Raw genomic sequence first — 17,888 nt, 5'->3', positions numbered from 1 at the left:
GTAGACTCCTCCAAAACACTTCTTAACATACAGCTGTCGGTGGCACTTTTGACTAATGGAAGGAACTGAATCGTCCATGGTGAGTCTCCAGTGTTAAGCAGTGCAACACATATTTATTATAAAATGAGTTTTGAAACATGAATCATTTAGGTAAACAGTGGAAATGTAAAGCCAACAATGACGTACCTGTCACCCTGGTGCTGGTTGTAGCAGACATGGAAGTCTCTGAGCTCCTGTATCAGTCCAGCAGACAACATGTCATCTACACGAGCATCCAGCCTCTTGTCGAGAGCTGCAGAGGAGCATAAAGAGATCTATGACAAGTCTTCCAGCAGCAGCATGAGACAGACAAATATAAAACATTTCATGCAGCGTTGAAGCACCCATAGCAACACAGCAATTTCTGCTGCTCTGGTGAAATAGCAATAACTTTAGAGATGAGATGCAGACAACACTCCCTTCCTCACCCTCCATGTCGGCGTGCAACCAGAAGATGCAGGGGTCCGAGAATCTCAGCGGCCCTCCCAGCCCATCGCTCCCTTCCTGCCCCCTCTGCTCCTCTAGCCAGCGACTGTGCGGGATGCCCGTCTCCTCGTGGATTTGAAGACTCCTGTAGATACCAAACCAACAAACAGACAAGTTCAGGTTAAATTTAGTACTTTCCCCGCAGAGACTCTGTGCATACACAAACAAATAGATAATTCTGTTGTTGTTTGATACAGAGTCTATGATCTAATAAGCCATAGGTTTAGATTCCAGACGCTGTGTTTCTGGCTTCTGTGTGTTCAGGAAATAAGAGGAGTCAACCAGCCACTCATCCATTAAATCTTGTGTGGATTAATCTCTCGGCCCCCTCTTTGTGTTGAGTCAATGATCAGCAAAATGGCAACAAAAAGAAAGAAAAAAACAAGATCACTCTTTCCCTCACTATAAGACAGTTTACATTAACAATCCTCCGAGAGGACGAGATAGAAATCCAAACAGAATTCTACCGCCATGCCTTGATGCACTCGGGAGGTTAAAACAAAAAAGATGATTCCTGTCATCTCCTGTCATCCAGAAGAGCAGGGTAACTTAACCTGCCAACACAAAAGCCCTGAGCACGCAAGCTGCTACTCATCAAGCCTCAAGTGTGTCCGTGTGTGTCAGAAGGCCGCATATATCAGGTGGAGGCTGTATACTCACACTTCATACGACTAAAGACCTGAGGAAACTCTGAAACACCAGGAGACACATGTTAACATATTTATTTTATTTCAGAGGTTTATTTTGAGTTTTTTTTAATATGCCTCTCCTTAGAGATAGGACAGTAGATTGAGTCAGAGTGATGGAGAGATGGGGTGGATGGCTCACATGGTAACAGTATATGGACCAAGTCAAAATAGCTCCATTTTACCAATGAAGTCTTTGTCTTTTTTATTCATAGGGAAAAATGAGTATTTTGTTTGTTTTTGTATTTGAGCTAGCTGATCAGTGATCTTTGGTGTTTTTCCTTTTTACAAATCAAGCTAAATGTTGTTAAGGTTGTTTTGGTGCAGTTCACTATCCATTCTAGCTAGCAAGTTCAACTAACTAGCTAAAAAATGTCACTAACACAAAGTGGAAACAGCGTAGAAGGATTCATAAACTATTATTTATGGCTCATTACAGGTAAATGTAAAGTGTTGCTATAGCTAACTTTATTGAAACGTGCTTTGAAAACATGCTTATTGATGCTTTGTATCGTTTTGTTAAAATGTACCCGTTTCTTTTAAAATCGTTTTAGAGACTTACACTTCTTTCAAAGTTCAAGTGTTAAATACTGACAGTATACCAGAAGATAAAATAAATAAATAAACATATTGACATCAAGTGTAACATATACACAGAACAACCTGGCTATCTTGCGTTTGTTATTGGGATGCAACATGGCAGCCATCTTGGGGTCCACCTCTGTCAGCCGTTTATGTAACTCAGCTCCTCCCAGTTTCTCCAGCTCCATCTTTCTGTCGGGAGCACCATCTCCTCCATCTCCCGACTCCTCGTTCTCCTGCTGTGGGGAACATCACATTTACACTTCACAGTTGATAAACTGATAAATGCATCCTTCTAAGATTCGTTTAGGATATATTCAGTGTACACTGTTGCTCGTTTTCTTGAGTGAAAAAAAGATGAAAAAATACAGGTAAACAAAGATAAATGAGATGATTCATGTCTGAAGGATGAACTGAGGTGTGTTGGAGTTGTTCATTGATGGCACTTACCCCTGTATCCAGCAGGACCTTCCATAACAGAGACTCGATGTAATAGTTTGTTCCCCCGACTATTATCGGCAGTTTTCTTCTGCTGTGCATGTCGTCTATGTTGGAGTGTTAAGGAGGAAACTCATCCAGGCACACTTCTTCACATGAACAACAGACTGGTTCACTCATTCGTTTCTTTTTAAACATATGTATATATATATACATACACATGTACATATTCAAGACAAAGAGAGATTTAACTGGTCTGATAACTCAATAACAAAACAAGTACAAAGTAAAAAGAATTTTCAATTGTGGGGATTTTTCTTTCCCACCCAAAGAATGTATAATGAATGGACAACACAGCTCCACCTCCCCACACAGTACACAAATGAAGCCAAAATGCCACCTCATACGAGCGCTGAAAGTTGAGATGGTGATGTCATGTCAGTCAGAGTTGTGCAGCAGAGATCTTTCGACAGTTTTGACGCTGTACTTCTTGTGCTAACCAAAACCTACATTTAATTGAATCAAACAGTAAAGATCCCTCAGGTCTGTACAGGTCGCAGCAGAATAAGTTCTTGTGTCATTTTGAAGCAGAATCTCACAGTTATGGACATTCAGTGACTCTTCTCTCGGTGTTAATATTTCACCTTGCCGTTCCCGCTCTACTCTTGATAATCCTGTGCACACAGCGCCAAAGGAGCCTCACTTGTCAACATGAAAACTATCACGGCCAAACCAGGTTAGATAATGTATATGACGTGTAATTGGATTATACAATTTAAGCCATGTTCTATCTGCTTATATGGCGGAGGCGGCGTTTATGACCGACACTGAAGCCGGTCAGAAAAAGAGCTCTGAATATTTTGGCTTTACTACCTTCAAGCGGTTCTGCTGTCATTTTTATTATACAGTCTATGTTCCCATGAAGGATTCCTTATCCCGTCCCTAAAATCCTTGACAATATGAGGACTCTAAACTATTGGTAAGTTTAAACATGCAGTATGAGAATGTTAAGTTAGACAGTATAGCGAAGACATTTCACTGTGCTTTTTTTTTTTTTACAAGTCTGCAAAGTCTTCAAGAGCACTTGAGAATTGATATAACCGATCATTTACAATGAATTAATCATTAGTTGCAGCAAAAGAGTCAATACTGGCCCTTCCTCAAAAGCTCAGTATTGGCCACTCAGTTTGGTTCGCCTCCAAAATCAACAGAAATACATCAATATTGGAATTTTAACATTACTGATGCCACGCCTCCTTTCTCTTCCTCCGTCCTTTTTCTGTCGCATCCTCTCTCACCTTGCATCTTTCCTTCTCTCTCCTCCTTCAAGCCCACCTTCTTTACTCAGGGATAATCAAATAAGCTCTCAAACAGGATAAAAGCCCATCAGCCATCCGCACTCTCCTCCCCTCGCTCTCTCCCACGCACGCACGCACACACACACACGCGCACACACACACACGCAGGGGAGAGGAGCGGCAGATGAGAAAGAAGAGTGTGATCGCTGTTGGTCGGCGAGGAAACAGTGAGGGAGGGCAAGCAGAAGAGGGCTGCATGATGGAAAGAAACACAAGAGTAGCAGAAGGGGTTTGGGGGGGGGGGGGGGGGGGGGCTGGTTATGTGAAATGTCATTTTGAGTGAAGAAGCCATGGCTGATAATGCGTCAAAGGGTCCTGTGAGGAAAAAAACTTCCCAAGCTTGAACGCCCTCTTTAACTATAACTACCATACTTCCCTCTCTTTCACCTCCATCATCTCTCTTTCCTGCTACACAGATTCAAATCCTTTTTTTTTTTTTTCCATGTCCCATCTAATCCGTATTCATCTCTTCCCAGTTCTCCCTCTTCCCACCAGCAGGCTCGCGCTGCACTGAGCTTATTCTTGGAGATATACCGCATCCCCTCGCCGCACTGGTTAATGTGCCTGTGTGCAATAGAAATGTGTGTGCGCATGCCTTCCTGATCTATTAATACCACCTCTAGTTATCGCCTCCTCTCTCCACATCTGTGTGACGGCCGGTGTCTGCGGGAGGGTGTGACTACCCAGTGTGTGTGTGTGTGTGTGTGTGAAGATGTATTACAGACACTGGTTCCTCTATAAATACCATCTTCAGTGATCTCTCTGTCTTTCCAATTTCAGTGCAACATCTGTAGCAAGAGACACCAACAGAATGAGGACATAACCAATCTTTTTCACACACACACACACACACACACACACACACACACACACACACACACACACACACACACACACACACACACACACACACACACACACACACACACACACACACACACACACACACACACACACACACACACACACACACACACACACACACACACACACACACACACGCGGCAGTAGACTAATTAGTAAAAGTCACTGACTGAATTCTTCCCCTGCATTTACAACTTAATGACCTGAGGGGAAGATGTTAAGGCAGTGACAGAAACATGTGGAAAGAAGTGTTACAAAAGATTTGGTTCCTTTGCCAAACTTGTTTCCAAGAAAGGATATTAGATCCAGGGCTTTGTTCCTGAAGTCCACCACAGTGTAGCTGCTAACTAATGGGTCTATAAAGCTGATCATGTGATGTCTGCACTGGGCACGCTCCTCAGCTGTCACCTTATTAGTGATGATGTCGAGCCCATGGTACACCTAGAGGATGCAAAAGAAACACAGAAACAGAATTGAGTCAATTAAACAAATCATTAGAAATGTTTGTTCTGCAGAAGAATAGAACTACAAGCAACATATAAATGGAGACTGAGAGTAATGTCATTGCATTAGGGAGAACAATTTTTAAATCCGAGAGTTTATGCTTGACTTTTTTTTTTTTTTGTTCCTCGAAAGTATCAAAGCCAGAGGATCAGCCAAAAGAAGCAGGCTGTTGTGGGGAGAGAGACTGAGGGGCCGCGCTGTCATCCAAGTGATATAACACGGAACATTCCTGAAATGATGAAACACATCTCCTGGGTTCACTTTACACCGCCCAGCCAGGGGGCACCCTCGTGGAATTTGACAGCAGGGTGTCATCCGGTACTATGTCATGATTTTCATTCTAACAAATGCAAACACACTCATGTACAGTATCGACTCAAAAGGGTTTTTATTTTTGTATTTTTTGAAGAAAAAAAAAGAAAAAAAGAGGAAAAACAACACCTTGGTTTCAGTGCATTATGGTGAGAATCTAACTCTTACTGATTTTAAGTGAACTTCCCGATTACATCAGATCAGATTTATTTCCAACCCTACATATCGCAATTCTGCGACAGTGTTGTAATTAAGTTGAACAGAGCATTACGGTGTGTTTGTGTGTGTGTGTGTGTGTGTGTGTGTGGGGGGGGGGGGGCAGGAGACAGCAGGAGCTTCACATACACACGTGAGGCTCTAACACACAGCGCTGTTTCAATCTTGAAGTGACATCACTTCGCCCTCGTTACCACCTCTGACTATCTGATGCTAACTCAGCCGCTGACGTATTTTTCCCCACCATTATCTGTTACATTGCTATTAACATATAATGGTTAGGTTGTATCATCAGTTTTCGATTTTGCAAAAAATAAAAGGAAAAAAGAGAAGGCAGATATAAGGATGCTACATAAGTTTTCGGTCAACGCAGTGAAGTTTTCTTTTTGTTTCATACACGACGTGCTAGCATTAGTAAGTAAGTAAGTAAAATTTATTTATATAGCACTTTTCGCAGGCAGGGGCCACAAAGTGCTTCACAAACAGGGTTTAAAAACATCACAAGCAATACACAGACAGTACAAAAATCATAGCAGCCCTAAAAGAGACTAATTAAAAGCCTGGACAAATAAAAACGTTTTCAGTTGACTCTTGAAAGTGACATATCCAAGCGTCTCAGAGTAAGAGACAGCACAGGTAAAGCGACGTAGCTTCCATCAGAGACAACGTTTTAACAGGAAGTTGACAATGAAGCTAAAAATGAGTGACGCACAGCTAGCTCACGTTAGCTTAAACTGGAGATTGGCCCCATGTTCCCCCAACCAGTCATAACTGTCGAGTCAACAGTAAGAGAGAGTGGGGAGAGTGAATGAATGATGGATTGATTAACTCTCACAACCAACTCAAAGAGGAACTGCATGCCAGATTATCTGGTCAATGTCAATTGATAGATTAGAACCAAACCAGTTTAGAGTCAGTGCAGATGTAGCCATTCATACAAACGGTCAAAGCAGAGTTTGAATACTTTGAGATTCAAGTTGGATTTTACAGAAAACAATACCTGAAATCATGTTGCAGATGGCAAACTGTGACAGACTCCTTATATGAGGCAAATGTTACTTCTGTATAACACCCTGAGCTCTGCACAGCATCTGTGTGTAGTCTATAACACCAAGCATTCAAAGCGCGTCTGTGTGGCTCAGAGCGCGTACCAGACTGAGCCAGGAAAACTTTATGAATCCCCTTTGAGTTAAAGACGTGCCAAACAATTTCACATTTCACATAGGCTGGAACTTCTGGTTGAAGACTGCCTTGAGTGAAACATAAAGAAAAGCTGTGTGAAGCAGACTATTGTTCATTAATCCAGTGCAGAACAAAATACAGCCTTTCATCAACAGTCAGTCAGACGGCACATGAACACATAAGTATTATTTCAAAAGCATCAAAGAATGGATTAAAAAAAAAAAAAAAGTCACTCCTGACTAACTCGTGAGCTTTTTCCCCTTTTGTCAAATTTGTGAACGTTTCAACACAAGCGATTCATTGTAAGTTAAGGATCTTTGTGACGTTGGGGTCAGCTGGACGGCTGAAGTGGGAAGAAGTGGAAAGATCAGAGATGAGAGAGTCACAGCTTTGTTTTCTCTTTTAAAAGATGCCAATATTAAAGGATGAATAGGCCTAAATCTCGGCATCTCTCAAAGATGCCGGAGAGAGTAGTTGCAGCTCAGGTTCACTATGACCTGTTTGAAGAACTCCAGTCTGGTTTCCGTCCCCTTCATAGCACTGAGACAGCCCTTATGGCAGCTGACTCTGGACTTTTAACAACAATCATCCTGCTGGTTTGTTCGACTCAAAAACACAGCTCTCCCCAGTCACTACCGGTGTTCCTCAGGGATCTGTCTTGGGTCCTCTCCTTTTCGTCATCTACCTCCCACCCCTCGGTCACATTTTCACATTTCAAATTTGGTGTTCACTTTAACTGCTGCGCGGATGACACCCAGCTCCAATTGTCTTCTAAAGCCCAACTCCGCCCTCTCGCCTTCATCCCTCTCAAACTGTCTCCTTGAAGTTCCATCCTGGTTCTCTCATAACTTTCTCAAACTCAACAGCAACAAAATGGGAGTTCTCCTGGTTGGAACCAAATCCACTCTGGAGTCTGATATCCCTGCAATATCTATCGATAACTACACCGTCCCTCCCTGCCCCCAAGTAAAGAGCCTGGGTGTCATCCTCGACAGCCCTCTCTCTCCTTTGAAGCACACATCAATAACATCAATCAACGCCTGTCTCTCTCACCCAACAGCACCGCCATCTTTGTCAATACCCTGGTCACCTCCTGTATAGACTATTCCAACTCTCTCCTCTAAAATGTAGTAATATTATTATTATTTATGTAGTTAAGGTGGTTCATATCAGGTGCAGTCTGAAGAATTATAAATATTTAGACAGTTGACTTTTTTTTTTAAATCACTCCGTTTACCATAGATTTAACTATTCTGACACAAGCTGTCGCCGTCTGTCTGCAGCTTACTAGCTAAACAGTATTTTACTTTTACGCCTCTTTATTTCTAATATAAGAACTACCGAAAATGTAATCATTTTAAGGCTATGAAAGTCTTGGCTATACTTCCGTCTTGCTCTTTCACTGATTTATCTTCGGAAACTCCAGGCAATAACAACTTAAGAGAGAATTCTCGTCACACGCTAGATTAGGATTTATAAATTGTCGCACATGCTTCATGCTTAAGTGTTTCCCACACATAGATGATACCTGGCTAAGGTATATTTATTGCAGCTGTAGGATAATTCAGATGCAAGAGAGGGCGAACGAGACACACGAGTGAGAAACTGAAGAGTTAAACGTCTTCTGATCTGAAGTACCCCACATATATACATCCCTCCCGTAAAAAGTGCTTTTCTACTCCTCTGACGACTCAGTGCACTTTTACACCACGTCACACCTACCCGTTCACACACTGATGTCAGAGGCTTCTTTGTAAAGTGCCCATCAGAGTACATATTCACACGCCGCCGACGAAGCAGCAGGAGCAACTTCGGAGATAAGTGTCTTGCCCCAGGAAACATCCGACATGTGGACGTAGGAGCTGGGGATCAAACCCCCAACCTTCTGCTAAAGAGATGACTGACTCTACCGCTGAGCCTCAAAGAAGAGCTGCTTCCGACCAAGTCCTGTCCTGTTAAGTCCTTCGAGCTTGTTTATTTCTACCAGCAAAGTTGGTGCATATTTGAAGATTTAAAACGGCTGCAGCCTTAAACAATACATCTTTTTTTTTTTTGCTCAAATCATGAATCAAATATTTAGCAGACAAAACTTTTTTTTGGCTTTAAATGCAAATCACTTAACTGTGAACTCTTTATTGCATGGCAAGAGACAGTTAATGAAACTATCATCAAGGCTTCGTGATGGGTTGATTTCTCGGAGTTTACCACTTCAAGGTTAAATCATTCGGATTTTCAGTTTTCCTTAATTATCTTGAAATTATGGTGGCTTTCGGTTTCTTTCTAACAGTAACATATTTCAGGTATTTATTGTGGCCTGACACTGATAAGAAATGTGCCTTTGTTAGATGGCGTTTCTTTGTAATCATTGTCCTGTCAAAGAAAGACAAAAGTACAAACAACAAAAAAACAGAGCACGTAAGACAGTTTTATCTTAACTTTATCTGTTCAGGAAGTACTTTACAGTGCATAGCGTGACCACATCCTGTCGAGTACCTCCTTACTTAGTCAACAAGCATCTTCCAGTAGTTTAAATCTTGTGTTTCATGGCATCATTCCTGTTTAACTCCACAGACACTTTTTGTGAAGTCAATACAGCGGAGCAGGTTCCAGATCATGTCCTTGGTCAAAGTGCGTGTGTGTGGGTTGCGTGCACTTCGCCAAATGTTCTCCATCACCGCGGCGAGCCCAAAGTGGGGAGCAGGGCAGGGCAGGGCAGAACAACCCAGCCTCATAAATCATTCACCGCTTTTCTGCACGACACCACTGTCAAGCCAAGGAAGGAAGGAAGGGATGGATGCATGGACGGATGGAGATGAAGGTAGACGAAGGCTGAAGGACTTGAAGGGGTTACTGGAAAGAGAGAGAGAGTGTCAAAGAGGACGAGAGAGAACGGGAGATGAGCAGACATAAGAGGAGACAGAAGAGTGCTGTGTACTTGTGACAGAGAACAGGATGCTCACTGACAAATCTGCACACATTATCTACCGCCACCCATACTTTGCCTCCTCCACCGCTCTCACTTTCTGCGTCTGCCAAGTAATCACACACACACACACACACACACACACACACACACACACACACACACACACACACACACACACACCTGAAGACTGTAGAGAGGAAAGTCAGAAAGTCAGAATATGGCGAAATAATGCTGAGGGATGAAGGTGAATAAAAATAATGAATAGTGTTTTTTTATCCTGTGACATCAGTGATCACATAAGAAGAAGGAAAGCATTCAAGTACAGACGTGAATGCTCCCGAGACGCATTGAGGATGTGTGTTACATTCTGAGGCGGACTGAAATGCATGGCCGCATTTTTTTCTGCAGTTTTTAACAACGTGACTTTGGCCACATCGACAGAACACTTGGGACTAATTGTTCTTCAGTGTATTTCAATTTCAATACCTGATGATCTCATACGAGAAAAAGAGGCTTGAGATGAGACCCGCCGAGGTTGCGTTAGACTCTCTGGGGTTGGGTTTAAAGACTTGGTCATAATGTGGCAACCTGTGGTGTTAAAAAAAAAAAAAAAAAAAGAAGCCAACAGAGAAGTGCCGAATCCTGCCGTTCGTCAGGTGTTTGATTGAGGCCGACTCCAAGAGCCTCAAGCAAACACACTACATTCCAAAAAGACGTTATTTACAGAAAGAGTTGTACCTTTACAGCCTGAGCCTGGTACAAAAATCTAAATAGCTCTGATTAGATATTGTCTTGATGAGACAGACTGGCGCAAGTACGCTAGAGTTAGCTTTCTTAGCAGCGTTGGCTCGCACAAGCTTGATCAGTCGATTCTCTGAGCAGCTGAGACGGAAAAGATTTAGACAGCAGTTTTCTGACGTGGAAGAACAGAACTTCTGGTGGCGCTGCCCTGGGGGACAATAAAGTGTATCGCATTGTATCACAGACAACACGTGTACCAGGCACAGAAACACTTGAACCCATGGCCGTTGATGTTTGCTCCTGTTATTTTGACCCAAGATGTACACGTTTCAATAAAGTTTACAGGGGTGAGAAGTTGGTTTGTGCGTTGGTTACAGTCTCCGTGGTTGACTGCACATTTGCCCAAATGCATGTGGGATGGTGAGAGGGGGGAGAACCAGATGATGCACAACAGATCCAGACTGATACAGACCTCTTGAAGACGGCCCATCCTAACTGTCCACAACTGTGTCATTCAGTGGCATTGTAAACGTTAGAGTAATTCTGTGCAAGATTTCCCCTCATCATAAGTGCTAGAATAGTAGAATAAAATAGTGGATCGGCCTCAGTTTTCTAAAGCACCAAAATGACGGACAATCTTCAGGCTTTTCAACCATAAAAAAAAAATCTTTCAAAAAAAAAAAAAAAAAAAAAAAAAAAAAAAGGTAAATGGTTGGTTAACAAGAACGCTGCATCCAAAGATTGTTATTGTGGATATCAATGCAGTGCAGTAAGGACGCAAACATTTCAAAAAAGAGATTAGTGGATATGAGGGGAATCTGTCAATCCAATAACCAGCGAATGCAGCACAGAAAATTCATGTTGTCGGCTTCATTGACAATTAACCAAACAACTGATAACGCAAAGTTCAAAAATAAAAATCACTTCAGTGTCACATCCAATCCCTCCCTCCTTTGGCTCTTCCACAGTAGCTCCTCGTTTCTCCCTCTCAGAGTTGGCGTTTATTAGATTACTTTCACACTTTTCTACCCGTCCCCAAATTGAACGTCTGAGCTGTGACGTGTGAATACATCAGGGAACGCAAAAGGAACATTCACCCAAGTCAGCGCGAAGGGTTGGTGAGGTTTACCTCCTGTGATCGGACACGAGCATAGACTGACTGAACCTGTTCTTTCACATGCTCAAACTGCTTTTACTCTGCTTGCCAGTATGCTTTTCTCTGTTCTTTTATTGGCATTGTGATTGAATTACATTTAACATTGATACAAAGGCTAAAATTGTCATTAGGCCTCAACCTCCATCCCATCCGTCAGGGACAGTCTACCTGAAATCAACTACACCTTTTCAGGAATGAATATGTGAAAACAGCTTTTTTTCCACATGGTGAACTGCCTGTGATCTGATAACACAATATATTGTTGTGAGATTGTTTAATTTTGCATTAATGAGGACAAGGAGACCCGAGAGTAAACGCAAAGCAGGAGATGATGAGAGCGCAAAGCAGAGAGAAAAAAAAAATGAAAAGAGTCACTTGAGTGGAAGATATGAAGATGAAAATGCTCCGAGGGGGAGCTACAAATGAGAGAGAAATGAAGACTTCCAGTCGAGGCTGTCGGTGGGAATGAGCTACAAATTGGAGTGATGATTGAGCTCAGAGTTGTGCAGACAGGAAAGATTAAAAAAAAAAAATCAACAAAGCTGATTTTGTTTACTTCTGACTTCCAAAGAAAACTCAAAGAGGATGTCACAGTACGGAGAAAGAGATCGAAGGGCTGACAGTCGAGACATTTTTAGTGACGTACAAAAAGGTGATGACTCAGTGGTTGTTTTACCTGGGGTGGAGGGACACAATCACAACAACAAGTTGATGGAGAATTAATCAGTGCCGAGGAAGTTCTTTGGTTTCAGCAAATGCTGGTTATGTTTCATGACAGATTTTTCAAATAGAAGTTTTTATATCAGCATATTCATGAAACGTGTGTGTGTGTGTGTGTGTGTGTGTGTGTGTGTGTGTGTGTGTGTGTGTGTTTATGAATCAGTGATACAGGTATGCGTGTGTCTCTAAGATACAATGAGCTCAGTGTTCGGGCCCCGCAGAGCCGGCAGCCAGCCTGCCTGGCCAACCTTACACCCTGCACGAGACAGCTGTTCCTGCGCCACATTAATAAGGGAGGAGCATGGCTGAATGAAAGAAAGAGGGCATGACAGAAAGAGCAGGGCGAGACAAAAAAAGGGAAGATGTAGAGAGGAAGAAACACGCGAGACATAGAGATGAGATTCAGAGAGAGCAAAAGTGGGATATGGTAAGCTTTCAGAGAGGAGTCTTTAATTCAACATTAATCAGAACTTCTTAAAGAGGCACAGTCTGGAGACCGAGCACTTATTGCGTACGTCCCATATAGAGGACGCTCTCCTGAACTGAAGCGAGCGGCCAGGGGACAGTCCCACCTGAGGCTCCATGTCATTCCCCTCTTTCTCTCTCTCCCTGGTTTCAAATTGCATTTTTTCCATAATTCTTCACAGGAATACACAAATGTTGACCTCAGTAAGTTGATCTGGCACCAGTGTGATGTCACTGATTGTCATACTGTTTTTACTCACTCATTAAATATTTCAGGATAAACAGTCATGTGCTGTCCTGCAGAGAGTTAAGACACATCTCTTCACTAAATATCAATCTACCTTTAAATATGAATCTCTAACAACAAAAACTGGTTAGCACGGTTAGCATTGAGGAGCTATCAGTTTTGGAAAATCAACTCAGATGCTTCGTGATCCAGTGAAAACTCACAAACTGTAGCGAAGCTGGAAATATTCTAGTGTCTCTGTTTCTCTTCCAAAACAGTTTGGTCTCCTGATTCAAACCTTGTCATCCAGTTAAGAGTCAGTAAATTTATCTTCCAGCATGAATTTTAGTCATTTTAAAAGAAAACACTTCAACTAAAATGTACTGCCACATGACGTCTAAATGTGTCCATGTTTGGAGAAGTTCAGACTCCTTACAGATAAGGATTCTACTGTATTATGTATACAGTTACACAGCTGACTAGCTTAGGAAGCTTACTTCATTTTGGTGACCGGGAACGTCTCAACATTTTTTTTAAGGACGCACTCACAGCAGGCAATCGTCACGTACCTCAGCAGCACATTTGACCCCCAAAAAGTGCCGTTTGTTTGATTAGTGCGAGAGCTCCAATCCACGCTAAGCACTGCACATTCCTTAGCCGTAGCACAGATAGAAGGGGTGGACTTCGTCACAGTTGGGTACGGCTGCTCATGTAAGAGGTCCATATCTGACCAAAACGACCCAAGACGAGCCACGAAGTCAGTAAAACTGCCTTCACGTTCTCCATTTGTAGACTAGAGAAAATTCACTGTGCAGCTATCATACAGTCTACGGCCGCTAATCGACAGCTGGCGGTAATTAAAGGGTAGAGCGATATCGTTCATGTTACTTAGTTGATGTTGTGAATCAATCGAGGAATCCTAAATGAAGAATATGAGACTTTTTCATCCAGTGGGCCCTTGAGCTGCACTGTTTGCTAGCAGGCGAATGTTAGCACCGTTTTGTTTGCTAGTAGCATCAGATTACATAAGGATTTTTCACGTACGACGAATGATCTAAAAATGCTAAAGTGACATTAAAACGAGAAGGAGTATAGTATGTTATCCTTCTTCTCTCCAGCCCTTCAATTTTATACTCATGGGATGAGCTGACTGTTCCGTCCATGTAAACACGGTGTAGATACGGCTCAGACAGCATGAGTTGAGTTGAGTGTTACATTCACTGTAGACAGTCACAGAGTTAGTTTCAGAGGATATAATCAATGTCTGATGTATTTATGTGTAAAATGTTGCATATTCAGCCTTTCAATGTCAAAATGATAACTGAGCAAGACACTCACTCATGCTACTCAGAGAACCGGGGTTACGCAAATAACCTAAGGTTTTTTCATCACCTCTCTTGCATGACACTAATAGTAATGATGGGATCTTGTGTCTGTGAATTTTAACCTCATTATGCAAACTGCAAATATTCCATTTCCTCACTTAGCGCTCTGGCAGCCCTCCACAGGTGTGATGATGTAGTTGGCTATGTAGAGAGGTTACTGTGCTCGAGCCCAGTTGGGCATGGAGCGATGTGAGTGCAGGGAGGAGGGACAATCGTGCTGAGCAAGGTAGGGGGCAACTATCATAGATGTAAATCTAAGTCATGTTCTCTCCTTCTAACCACTCACTGCTTCAATTACATACAAAAAAAGCACATCATCATAACAAAATGTTATTGTTTTACCAGCTAATGCCATAAGGTCATAGGATTTGAATATACCGAGGTTTCACTATGAAGGCAATTCAAAGTAAGTCACAATTTCAAAGGTAGAACCAAAAAAAGAAAATGTCAGATAAGTGCTCTTTGTCCAATAAAATGTCAGTTCTACAAGGGCCACATAAGTGCAAAGCTTTATGATCTAAATATAAAAATATTTGGCCTTTACACTTTTTCTATCTGTTACCTTCAGAGAATAACTGTGATGAAAGCGTAAAGGTTGAAATCTCTTGACAACAGCAGGGTTGTAATCTGGTCCAGAAATGAAATGACAACAGCTGGTCCTGATGTTGACCACTGGACACGACCGTCCAAACACCCAACATCCAAGCTGCATCTCTTGAATTTCATCCTCGTCTTTGAATTCACTCCTCCATCTTTAAATTAGCCGCAGCATACCTAGCTTCCTTTTTTTATCTTTTTCCACCCTTTTCCCCCTAAGGCCAACATCCTTCAACGATTTATCCCTCCATCTTCCTCTCATCTGTCTCTCTGTGGGGAATGGCCCAGTAATGCCAGACTAATAAATCATTCATGGCATTACCACCCCCCCCCCCCCCCCCCCCCATTCTCTCCTCCCTGGCTGCTGTACTGTGGCGGTGACCGCATCACCACACCCGCAACACACAATAACATACATGCACAAAAAAAAATAGGAGTATCTTTTTTTTCTTTTTTTTTGCCGCGCTCCTACTCAGGTTTGGATTACTTAAAAAGGAGCATCATAAATCGGATGTGGAAGGCAGCAACCCACGAGTTGCAATACAAACAGATGCGTCGAATCCCAGACAGATCATAACCACACCAGACAGAGAGAGAGAGCGGGCGAGAGACACAAGGAGAGAGAATAGGAGGAGGAGAGAGAGAAAGGGGGGCAGCGAAATAAAGGGAACTCACAGCATCGCATGCTGTGGATGTAGGATGTGTTCAATGCGTAGATAAGCAGTAGGTGCTGATGACTGCGTGTGCATATGAGTAACAATCTCTCAGGCATAACGTTTAATAGGAAACAACACTCACGGCCACAAATCTGTGGACTTCATGACCCTTACATTTCCAAATTTATGACTGAAGAGGTACATCGCTCCTCGTCTTGGTGCTTTTTTTTTCCCCTGCTAAGAAAGACCTCTTTTAGTCCACTTTTATGGCACCATAACGGTCAAGATGACACATGACAGCTCTCCCACTGTTCGGGCCCATTACTCACATTCAACAACAACAACAGAAAAACCACAAGCTTGACAAATTGTTGTCCTTTGTTGAAATGTTCTCTCTCATCATGACGTGTTTGAGAGCATACAGCTGCTCCGGCTGACATAAAAAAAAACGGGTCACCAGTCATCAATACTCCTAATTGTCCTACAAACCATTAAGTTGGTGCATGCATGTGCATGACCCGTTAAATTGGCCTAAAGGACCTCGGATTGACCCTTTAGTATGATATCACCCCAACCTTGCCACCAATTAAAACACAAACACACCCCTTGTTTTACACGCTGCAGTGAAACCATTAGTTGTTGATAATGAGTAATTAGCAACGGGCAACGTCTGCTGTTGAAAAGTGAAACGGAGATGAAAGCGCAAAATCCTGCATTTGTTGATTGTCTGCTTGGGGCTGGTGACAGAAACACCAGAAGTAACCTACACACAAACTTAAAGCCTCATATTACAGCTAAAAGTTAACATGTTGACAGGAAATATCTAATGTAGATACTCAGTGACGTCGGCCATCGGTTAATGCAGAGGGATTTGGAGTCCCAGTGATGGCGGTCGTCACCATCCTGGAAAAGCTCAACCTAACTTCAAGTCAACCGAACAACAGGCCAGGAGCTGGAGCGGAGGCCAGTTTTAAGCCTCTTGACAAACCAGGCTGTAAACATGGGTTTTAGTTGATGCATTAAACGGAAAGCTGTGAGCAAGCATTAGAAATGTGCTCATGCCCTCATGTTGTCAGGAGGCTGGAAAGTGTTGATTAATTAAAGTCTTTCATGAGCATTAACCAAACGGAAAATGAGACCACCATGAAGCTTTTTACAGCTTTTACAGCTGAAATCAAACAATTTTATAGCCTGGTTCAAAAGCAGTTATAGTCAAAGCTCTTCATTCGTAAAGAAACTGTCCAGCGGTTAAACGCTTTTAAAACATGTCAGTCTTGAATTTCCCTCTGGATCAATAAAGTGTCCATCTATCTATCTATCTATCTATCTATCTTCATTATAGCAAGGCTAAGAGTTATGCATACGTTTTCAGAATTAGCGTCATGGCCGAGTTGACCAACAGGAAGGCGCGTTAAAGCCATATACCAGGAGGCTTAAGGCCCGCCCACGTTCCATCTTTTTATGTGTTCGGATTGATTCAAAAGATAGACGCAGACAGCATTTCCAATATGGCCGCTCCCATCATTTGGCCTCATAACGCCTCACCAGTGACGAGTCCACACTATGTCCATGTTTCATAATGTTGATGGCCTTTATACAAGTGTTAAGAAAGTGCATCGTTTACTCATAATTCCAGTAAACTTTGCATTCACAGCATGGATTTGGTTACATTTCACAGCACACTCACATCTCTGATTAATTACAAATATTTATCACAGACCACTTCCTGTGATAGAAAAATCTAATCAAGCAAGTTATCCTCCTTGCCTCCTTCCTTCATGCATTGCAACATGTAATGCAGATGTGTATATCATCCTTAAAGCATGCAACTCCCATAATGCCATGGTATTAAAATGAGACACCCAGACAACTAAAGACAGGAAACATGCACACTGACAGCTGCCAACATTCTTAAAGGTATGATATGTGACTCTCTGTACAATGGATGCTGCACTTTAACACTCGTCTGTCCGACACAAACAATCTCAGCTTAAATGAAGGTTTAGGGTTATACATGTTTGGTCCTTAGTTCCTGTATACAAAGTAAGTAACCAGCAGTGGTAGACTGCAGCAGAGCATTAAACAAACAACGATCAGAGTTCTGAACGAACAGTTGACACTGTAAGTCTGAGCATACCTTCCATGAATCGCCACAGACGTGCACTCACTTCATCACCACACTATCAAGTCCTTGATGCCAAGAATACATCTCATTGTTGTCAAGAGGCCATGTCCAGTAAGTCCTCCTCTCCCAGGAGGTGACACTTGATAAACATGTTTATCCATTAAAGCTAATCAAAAACTTCCCATCAAATAATGCGTGCACGTAAAAAACAATCCGAGCAGCAG

General features: G+C 42.4%; 1 protein-coding gene across 1 annotated transcript in view; it reads right to left on the bottom strand.

Annotated features, from left to right (window-relative positions):
- The window catches only part of trit1 (tRNA isopentenyltransferase 1), a 37,666-nt gene that overhangs the window by 15,461 nt on the left and 4,317 nt on the right, over window positions 1–17,888 (bottom strand). The window contains exons 2-6 of the mRNA XM_079368201.1: window positions 4,750–4,894; window positions 2,244–2,338; window positions 1,875–2,032; window positions 468–610; window positions 187–292 (exon numbers count right to left, since the gene is read on the bottom strand). Coding sequence (XP_079224327.1) covers window positions 187–292; window positions 468–610; window positions 1,875–2,032; window positions 2,244–2,338; window positions 4,750–4,894 — 647 coding nt within the window. The remainder of the gene's footprint in view (window positions 1–186; window positions 293–467; window positions 611–1,874; window positions 2,033–2,243; window positions 2,339–4,749; window positions 4,895–17,888) is intronic.

Source organism: Symphodus melops (genome assembly GCF_947650265.1).
Source record: "Symphodus melops genome assembly, chromosome: 18".
In the NCBI taxonomy this organism is placed as follows: domain Eukaryota; kingdom Metazoa; phylum Chordata; class Actinopteri; order Labriformes; family Labridae; genus Symphodus; species Symphodus melops.
Note: the sequence above shows the minus strand (reverse complement) of the source record. Positions and strands in the feature narration are given on the sequence as shown.